This window comes from Arvicanthis niloticus, chromosome 7 (assembly GCF_011762505.2).
Source record: "Arvicanthis niloticus isolate mArvNil1 chromosome 7, mArvNil1.pat.X, whole genome shotgun sequence".
In the NCBI taxonomy this organism is placed as follows: domain Eukaryota; kingdom Metazoa; phylum Chordata; class Mammalia; order Rodentia; family Muridae; genus Arvicanthis; species Arvicanthis niloticus.
This window is the reverse complement of record NC_047664.1, coordinates 20,402,610-20,412,531: the sequence shown is the minus strand read 5'-3', so window position 1 is coordinate 20,412,531 and position 9,922 is coordinate 20,402,610. Positions and strand designations below refer to the sequence as shown.

Here is a 9,922-nt window from a genome sequence, read left to right as displayed (position 1 = left end):
CTCTAAGCTTCCAGCAGGAGCACAAGCCTCCTCTACTCTCACCCAGATGTTTTGGATTCACAAATGAAACACACACACACACACACACACACACACACACACAGAGCCTTATTTTTAATATGCCTTAAACACCGCAATAGCTAGGCATTTCAAAACCTCCCTGTGGCTAGCACACTCTCCCCTCTGATATTCCTGAAATATTATTTTGTGAAATCTGTATGCCATCTCTGCTACCCCAGACCCAATCGGGGAAGTGTCCCTTCAGACTGCTTCCCTGACTCTTACATAGCTAGATGCTTTCTCTCCTGCTCCCTCAAGTTTGATCTTTCCTGGTCCTCTGTCGATGGCGATTCTAAAAACCCTTCTCTCCCCTGCTTCCTTGCCTAGGAAATCAAAAGTCCTACCTCTGTCTCCCTGCCAAGCCATTGGCTGCTGGCAACTTTATTTCACCAATCAGAGCCAGCTGGGGGCAGGGACCCTCAGCACAGACATGTGGTTCCTCTGTGATTTCAGGAGCCAAATTAACACCAAGAGCATTAGAACCGATCTACAACATACACCCTCTGAAAATTCCCAGAATTCCAAACGCCACACAACTGCAGAATCTATCTGCAGCTGGGAAGACCACGCCTCGGCTAGAGCATGAAGCAAATCCTAGTCAGCTGCTGTGAAGGAGCCCTTATCCCACCCTGGGATTAAGTTGAAAACATATTCTTATGTGTTTTTTTAAATAAACCAAAATTATTCCAGAATTCTTTTTATAAAACTATAGCTTTGTGTCTCGTTTGCCTCCATGTGTCTCACTGAGCTAATGTCTTAATAAACATTTTTTTGAATTACTTTTAAAACCTAACTACAAAGCCATTTCCTTCCATTTCTTCCTCTTGACATTCATATATGTGGATTTTCTCTTTGATTGTGTGACCTGAAGCTTCTTGGGAAAAAAAAATACCTTTATTAAAGACTCTGAACTTCTCTGATTGTTGGTTAGAATGTTGCAGATCAAAAGCCGAAATTATCTTAGGCTATCTTTAGTGCTCTTGATATCCGTTTACCACTTGCCTCTGTATCTGATCATTACATTCAGGAAAATCTGTTGAGGCCCACACTCTGCCTCAACACTTTGCCTCAATGCTTTTGGGGCTAAGTGCTCTGGTCAAGAGAGAGTGTGGCTCTTGGAGCAAGAGACGCGAAGAATGGAGACAAGACAGGGTGTGATTCAGTCTCTTCTATTTTCTAAAGTCTCTCCTTGAAGGGAAGTCTGAGGTATTTATATACACAAGCAGGAGAACACAGGTGAAAACACTTTACCACGTGCACCATACAGCTGAGGTCACTAAACAGCAAAACAAGCTATGTGGGATAAACAATATATTTATCAGAGTGTGCTTCAGCTATTAAAGGCTTTTGACAACCAAGTCTTTCATCGGGGTATATGGTTCCAGATGGCTGCAAAGTTGATCTAGCCACTTTCTACTAAAGTCGGCTCCCAACAAAATCCTTTGGAATCTGTTAGGTTAGCCGATTGTGGGCTTTCACCAATCCACCAACCCAAAACCTAAGAATGTCTTCATACAGCCTTTGAGACTTGTGGCAGAGATGCTTTGCTTTGTAACCTGCCTTCCTGACGTCTCCACTAATGTACTTAGTAGATGCACTGATTTATGGCTGTTTTGCATTCTCTAATAACACAAATTCACACTGCCACTTTGATGATAGAACATATCATTAGGACAACCTGGATCTATGTTTTCAGGCTATGGGCACTCCTTTTTTGTTTGTTTGTTTGTTTGTTTTGTTTTGTTTTGTTTTTTGAGACAGGGTTTCTCTGTGCAGTTCTGGCTGTCCTGGAACTCACTCTGTAGACCAGGCTGGCCTTGAACTCAGAAATCTGCCTACCTCTGCCTCCCAAGTGCTGGGATTAAAGGCGTGCGCCACCACTGCCTGGCGCTGTGGGGACTCCTAGTTAGCACAGAATAAATTCTCACTCCCTTCAGAATGAGAACTGTGTTTTATGAAGAGAATTGTAAAAATGTTACTGCTTGCCATGCTCTTGATTTTTAAAATAGGATTTATTCATTTTACGTGCACTTAGCCTGCATTTTTGTTTGCATACCACGTGTGCTTGATGCCCTTGGAGGTCGAAAGAGGTTTCTGATGGAGTTACAGGTGCTTGTGAGCCACCATGTGGGCAAAGGGAAGTGGACTTGGGCCCTCTGCAAGAGCAATGAGTGCTGGTAGCCACTGAGACATCTCTAGGCCCACCATCCTTCACCAGGAAGATGAAAAGGAAGCAAGGAATAAAAGTGTTGGTAAAGCTCATGGAGTGGCAGGGTGCTCAAATATAGCTGCAAGCGGGAGAGTTTGATGAAACCTCTTTGGGAAAGTGCTGGCAGAACCCAATAAAACTGGTCTTACATACCACTTGACTTAGCACTTCCCTGGTACACACTCAACATAAACATGTATGTTATACTCGACATAAACATGTTCACCAACAAGCATTTTCACCAAGAACAGCACCTGTCATAACTGCTAAGTAGAAATTACACTTAACATAGACAAACTTGGTGTGATCATAAAAAGAAAGAAAATTTATAAAAATGTTGACGGCAAAGTCAGATTTGTCTTTTTAAACTTTAACGTACAATTAGCCAACTATAAAGTATAAAATAGGCCACTGTTTCATAAGCAACTGAGAAAGGGTATCTCCTGGAGATGCCGATACGGTTGACTGACCTGGGCCCTAATACATCTGAATGTGCTTTTCTTTATATGTCTATTACACGTGATGGTTTATTTTGGTTTTTGAGAGTTTTGCAATGTAGCTGACCTCAAACTGGACATCTCCTACCGCTGCCTTCTGAGTGCTAAGATTCTATGTCTTAAGAGAAATCAAGGAAAGGCTGATTTTTTAAAATCACCAGAAACAACTGCTCTCAATACTTTGAGTTATGTCCCTGTCTTCTGAAGCAGGTACCCTACCTAGCCTTACTCCAGATTTTATGTACCCATAGAAAAGAATCTACCGGGTCAAGGGCCTTCTTTAAGATCTATGTTCTTTTTCAGTTTCCCTCTAGAAATGGTGCACCAATTTTACAGAGGAATTGCCATGGTGTGGGAGCTCCTTGTGGCTCAGTCCAGGTCCGAACGGCTTATTGTGATCATCTTAAGACAGTCCGGCTTTAAAGCAAGGCCGAGGAACCCGCCATTTTCAGCAGCACTAGGCCACGTCCGGCTGAGGACCCAGTGGCCCCTGCTCGCTTCTCCAAGGGGAAGCCTCTGGAGGATTCTGTTCCACGCGCGCGGGGCAGCCCAGGCACCAGGGCCCTAGAGGACCGCACAGCCCGGTTGCCAAGGGAACCGCCGCCGCGCGCCGCTGCACCCTCCGACTAGCCGCTGTGTGAGGGGGCCAGGCCGGCGCAGGCCAGCATGGAGCTGCCGGACCCCGTTCGTCAGCGCCTGAGCAACCTCAGCCTCACCATGTTCGGCGACTCCAGCCGCACCGGGCCAGAGTCCAGTGAGGCGGCGGGTGAGTGGCGAGGGCGCAGGCCCACGCGAGGGTGTGGCTCGCGGGCGGGCGGCCACGTAGGCCGTGCCCGGGTGAAAGATGGCGGCTCCGGCTTCAGCCAGACCACTGTCCCCGGGGAGACCGCGGCCTTGCGGCGGACCACGAACTTCAGGAGATGCATCGGATTGGGATGCGGAGCAGGAACGCCTTCTTCCCCATGCTGGTCCCCGCTGCGTTCCATGAGTGACAGCCGCCTCGCAGGCCGAAGGGAAGAGCCTTCCCGACTCCCACCCCGCACAAAACCGGGCTGTGTCCAAACCGTGTGTGTGTGTGTGTGTGTGTGTGTGTGTGTGTGTGTCCGTCCCTCCGTGTGTGTGTGTGTGTGTGTGTGTGTGTGTCCCTCGTTGAATGAGTCTTTTAAACCACTGGCCACTAAACTGGCAGCTGCCAAACTGACTGCCTGTTCCTTCTTTCTCCCTGTATAAAAAGCTCTCCCTCAATCTAATAAGGAAATATCGCCGAGTTGACCCCAGTTTCTGCCTCCTCAGTCAGGACGACAGCATAAAATGGTTTTCACCTTTGAACTCAAGGAAGTGGAAATCCTTTCTCCGGCTTGGTTTGGGCTTTTATTTTTATTTCTTAAAGTGGGCATTGAAAAGCAAAGCCACCTCCAATCATTGCATTTTGTCATCTTGGTCATTTGTGTAATTTAGGCTATGTTGAGAAAAACCTGAAAAATTAGGATTTCGTGTTTCTGATCCGAAGTGTGAGCATAACTGTGCACTAAAATAAAATAATACAAGGTCTCTGGAGTCAAGGTGACTGAAAAAAAAATGGAGTGACATTTGTTCTGTAGTTCTCTAGGCTACAGAGCCTCAGCACCCTAGGTAGTATCGATGGTATGGACAGCAATAGAACTACCTAAAGACATCGACACTGGAATTTCATATGGTTCTCATGTGTCACAGAATATTGTTTTCCCAAACATGAAAAAAGCTGTTTAAGTTCAAGACAGGCAATTAATTGGTCAGTAAAATTTATCTGACCAATTATATAATGCTTTAATCTTATCTCATTACAGAGTTCAGCGGGAACTTTTGTAAAATTTAATGAACTTACACCTTGTGCCTTGAGGTTCCTTTTCATTTTGGTCTGATATTTCAGTTGCATAAATTTGGTATGTTGAAGTATGGACATGACACTACATAAAATAAAAACCCTGGCATTCTGAACAGCCACTCTGCCCGAGCTATATCTCCAGAGCTTTTAAAACAAACAATAACAAAATTTATTTGGCTACAGTGCAATCAAGAAATGCCTGGGCTATCCTGAAATTTACTATGTAGTCCAGACTGGCTTTGAACTTGAAATATTCCTGCCTCAGTCTCTTTGCAAAAAAAATGACTACAGTTTCTACTCTTAAAGTATCAACTTAACCAGTGTGTAATTATATTCCTATATCCTCCTTAGTGAATCTGACTGTAAGAAATTTATAGCGCCATCACATCCACAATGGATCAAGAATTGTACTGTTGCCAAAAATAAAATAATACTAATGAAAAAATCCTAGTGGGTTTTCTTTAGAGCTAACAGATTTTAAAAATTTATTCCTAGCCCAGAGGTGGTGGTGCACGCCTTCACTCCCAGCACTCGGGGGCAGAGGCCAGCCTAGTCTTCAGAACAAGTTCCAAGACAGCCAAGGCTACACAAAGAAACCCTGCCTCAGGAAAAACAAATTATTCCTTTATTTGGGATAATTTTAAAAATCAAAGCAAGAAAAAGCAGATCACAATAGTCAGCCTTGCTCTTAAAACTTAGTTTGCTTCTAGAGACCATGATTTTTTTCATTAATTTATTTTTATTTTATGTGCATTGGTGTTTATGCTTGTGTTACAGACAGTTGTGAGCCACCATGTGGGTGCCGAGAATTGAACCCAGGTCCTCTGGAAGAGCAGTCAGTGCTCTTAATCGCTGAGCTGTCTCTCCAGCTCTCTGGCCCCATGATTGTTTCAAAAGTATTAAATGTCAATTTTAAAAAATAAAACTATGCAGAGAAGAAAATCACTTTCAAGAAATTTGTTATTATCTTTATAAATTCTTACATTTAGAACAACCAATATAAAATAAGAATGTAGTTAAATTTATAATGTATTTTTTTAGCGCTCAATTTTTATAATCAAATTCATGTTGAAGGACCTTTTCCCTTATACAAAAGCAAAAGGTGTTGGGTAATTAGTCTGGTAAATGGTAAATTAGTCTGGTAAATGTGTCTCACAAATGGCTATGTGTATGACGTCATGCTTTTGAAAATGTGTTCTTTCTGTTTATATATGCTTGGTATTCACTGTAGAAAGTAAAATTTTGAACAGGAAATGTAAGTGAAATCTGTGCTTACACTGAGAAAACGTTGTCTACATATACAAGGGAACTCAACTATTTGTTGAGTGCCCACTAAGTGTGACAGGCACATTGGTAAGAGTAGAGACCCTCACAACAGCCTGTGAAGAGTCATCATTCCAGAGATGACTAGGTGAATGCCCAGAAAGATGTAATAATCTATCCCAACTCTAGCACCTGGAATCTCTTATCTCTGTCTGACTTAGGGTTTCTATTGCTATGAAGACACACCATGACCACAGCAACTCTTGTAAAGGAAAACATTTAATCGGGGCTGACTTACAGGTTCAGAGGTTTGGTCCATTATCTTAATGGCAGGAAGCATGGCAGACATGGTGCTGGAGAAGGAGCTGAGAGTTCTACATCCAGATCGGCAGGTGACAGGAAGAGTGACAGTGGACCTGGCTTGAGCATCTGAAACCCCAAAGCCCAACTCAAGTGATGCACTACCTCCCATAAGGCCACGCCTCTTAATAGTACCTCTCCCTAGAAACTACTTTCATTCAAACCACCTCAGCTTCTAAAGCTCATGGTCTCTTCAGTACATCACACTGCATCTTAGAGGGAAAGAATATGATTCTTTTACTTTTTTATTTTGTGTGTATGAACGTGTTTCTGGCACCAGATCTCCTGGAACTGGAGTTAGGGTGGTCATGAGCCACTCTGTAGGTGCTGGGAATTGAACTCAGTCTTCTTGCAAGAACAGCAAGTGCCCTTGACCACTGAACCATCTCTCCAACACTTGTTACACACAGTTCAGAGAGGCAAATACCTAGAGAGGGAAGATTTCCACTGGAGTGGGGGACATAATCAAGGAAGGAGTTACAGGGAATGGCACTAAATTGAGTTTTAAGGAGTGTATAGGATTAGGATTTGCTGAAAGGGGGATTTTTTTTTTTTTGAGATTATTATATAAGAACTAGCCTAAAAAAGATTTGTTTTTATTCATTCATAGAAACCCTACAAAGGAGACAGTGATTACCATCTGTTGAATAAAATTTCATATTTGCATTCCTGTTTGGATTATTTTTTTAAAATCCGATCACATGTGTCGATTTGACGAGCCTCAAAATCCCTCTTTCCCTGCCTCGACCTCTGAGTTTGTGGATTACCATCCCAGATGGTAGTCCTTTTCTTTCTCTCTCTCTTTTTTTCTTAATATGCAGCCCAGGCTGGCATCAAACTCACAGTGATCCACTGTCTCCCAAATGCTGTGATTTAAGAAAGATCATGTCCAGTGTAATGGTCCACATTTAATCCAAACCACCTGTTTGCAAAAATATCAGCAAACTGCAGAGACAAATAACTGAAGAGCTTATATGAAACATGCCTCCAGTAACTAATGTTTGAAGTAAAAGGTATTCAGATAAACATACTTTATACTGTTAGCAAATATAAATAGGCCTAAGACTTTGTTGAACCAATGTCAATGCTCAGGAGTATGGAGCCTTCTAGGGCACCGACAGGATTAGAACTGTGTTCCTTTCCATTGCCCCTGCAGATAATGAAATGGTCTCCAGCCTGGCCTTGCAGATGTCACTTTATTTTAACTCTTACTTTTTCCCACTGTGGTGGGTGAGCTGCATCGTGATGCTGCACCTGAAGGTGAGTCTCTGTCACTCCCACCACTGTCTTCTGACCTCTTTACGTTCCCAGTGGAGTTCTCAAAGCCCCTTCCACCCCAGGTTTCTGTCACTCCACAGATTTTACAAGGATGTTTTGCCTTTTCTTTTTAGTATTCGGTCTTGCCTGATTACTACAAATTCATTGTGATTACTGTCGTCATCCTCATAACCTTGATTGAAGCGATCCGGTTGTACCTGGGCTGCATGGGTAACCTGCAGGAGAAGGTGGGTTCCTCCCTTCCTTCCTTTTAGGGCTACGATGAAGAGGGTTAAGCTTTCTGTACAAGTAATTCGATGGCCGGTGTGAAGTAGTACCAACCTGGGTCTAAGCTCAAATGTGAAGACTTTAGTCACTGCTTAGTCTTTTGAGCTCTGGTTCCTCTATATACCACAAGGAAAATAACACTTGACATGTCTACTGAGATGAAGTGCAATGATCCCATGAAGTGTCTAAACACAGCGAACTCGTAATGGTCTGTGCATGTATGTAGTTATAAGAAAGGTCATCAGTGCCTGATCTGTGTGCTCTGAGCCATCATCCTGCCAAAGTGTTCACAGTTCCTAAAGTGGTTACATAATTCCTGTGGTTTGCTAGGCCCTTCATAACAGGCCCCACCCAGCATATCTTATTGTTTTTCTTGGTATTTCTTAAGCCAACCATCCATGCTAGGTTGCTGTGTTGATTCCTAGTCGTGCTGGAGCTTCCAGGTGGGAGAGCTCCCTCTGTGGACAGCTTGAAGCCTCCCTTTCACTTGACTTCTGCCGTAGTTAGTCTGGACCTTTAAATGTAATGGTTGATCATTCAGCAGTGTGAGGAGCTTCACATTAAATCCGTTTTCTCATCTAGATAGTAGATTTCTCTGAGGACAAGGACTATGGCATGCTCCTGAACTGCTCACAGAGCCTATAACGTAGTTTCTTTATAGTGCTAAGTATCTGTCTGACTGATAAAAACAAAACCATATTCTACTGATCTCATAACTCTTGCTGTGTCGCTGCAGGTTCCTGAGCTGGCCGGCTTTTGGCTCCTGAGCCTTCTACTGCAGTTGCCCTTAATACTTTTCTTGCTCCTTAACGAAGGCCTAAGGAATCTGCCCTTGGAGAAAGCAATACATATCATCTTCACTGTCTTCCTTACTTTCCAAGTCATCTCAGCATTTCTGACCCTGAAGAAAATGGTCAACCAGCTGGCAGCCCGTTTCCACCTCCAGGACTTCGATCAGCTGTCTGCAAGCAGTGCGGCTGTGAGAAGGGTGAGGCAATGCACGGATGAGCTCTGACCGCGTGCCGACCGTATGCTGACCTCATGCTGACCAGTGGACATCAGAAAGATGATGCAAGAGGACCAGGAAGTAAGAGAGTGACAGGACATCTGAGTTGGGCCTGAGAAAGGGTACACACAGGCTAGGTGTGTCCTCTAGCTCGGAACCCCCCTAGGCAATGCCAAGGCTCACCCATATCAACCCTACAGCTAAGGGGATATTTCTGATGTTGGTTTTGTTTCTTTGTTGGTTTCTTCATGAGTCTGTTGGCAGTTGCAATGCCACCTTTTTTGTAACGTTTCCAGTTATAATCTGTGACAAGAAATGTGTGGCACTTCAGATGAAATCAGCTTTGTCCAGTGGAATCTCACTGAGTGTGTCAACACCCTCCAGGACATGCCCTGGCCCAGAAGGAGTCAGCCAATATGAAATGAACTCTGTGGCACTCTTGTGGACTTTTTGTTTCATTTGCTTTTGTTTTGGCATTTCTGTCTTATTATTAGAGAGTAAAAAGGTTTGGGAATGAGTTGGGAAAGGGGAAAACATGAAAAGTATATAGTATGAAGAAAAGAATTAATAAAAAAAAGAAATGTGTAACGTTTCTTTTAAACTTGCATCATATGGAAGTGCTTGATCAATAGGATGCTTGTGCATTAAGTGGCATTTTTAACCAAGACCAAAGTTTTGGGTGTGCTAGCACTCAGTTCCAAATGTCTTCTCAGTTGTTATCTTGCAGTGAAAGAGGCAGGCACATTGTGGTGTTTAAGGAATATTTGTCACAAAAAATTTTAAGTTTTATAAAACCATGTTCAGTATTTGTGGTAATGGCATATAAGCTGTTTTTACCATAAATCATAAGATATTTAGATTAAACTGTCAGCAGCATCTCATGCTTGTCTGTGCACTTCTTTTGAACCATGAGGTTTATGGGATTGCTTAGGCTTTTTTCTAATTTTTGTGTTATATGTATGGGTATTTTGCCTGCATGTATGTACGTGCACCATGTGCATGCCTGGTGCCCATGAAGGCCAAAAGAGGGTGTCAGATACTCTGGGACCAGAGTCACAGAAGGTTGTAAGCCGAGGGCCATGAATTAAAGTTGAATTCTCTGGAAAAACATCCAGTGT

The 9,922-nt window shown here is 43.3% G+C and overlaps 1 protein-coding gene across 2 annotated transcripts; it reads left to right on the top strand.

Moving 5' to 3' along the window:
- Positions 1–3,096: 3,096 nt before the first annotated feature.
- Positions 3,097–9,680, top strand: Tmem17 (transmembrane protein 17). 2 transcript variants are annotated; one of them, XM_034508207.2, is made up of 4 exons: positions 3,097–3,532; positions 7,410–7,513; positions 7,645–7,758; positions 8,535–9,680. In XM_034508207.2, the coding sequence occupies exons 1-4, from the start codon at positions 3,433–3,435 to the stop codon at positions 8,811–8,813; spliced, it is 597 nt and encodes a 198-aa protein (XP_034364098.1). In that variant the 5' UTR covers positions 3,097–3,432; the 3' UTR covers positions 8,814–9,680. The 2 variants fall into 2 exon arrangements, with proteins under 2 accessions (XP_034364098.1, XP_076794150.1); XM_076938035.1 differs by lacking the exon at positions 3,097–3,532 and adding an exon at positions 3,544–7,266.
- Positions 9,681–9,922: the final 242 nt, after the last annotated feature.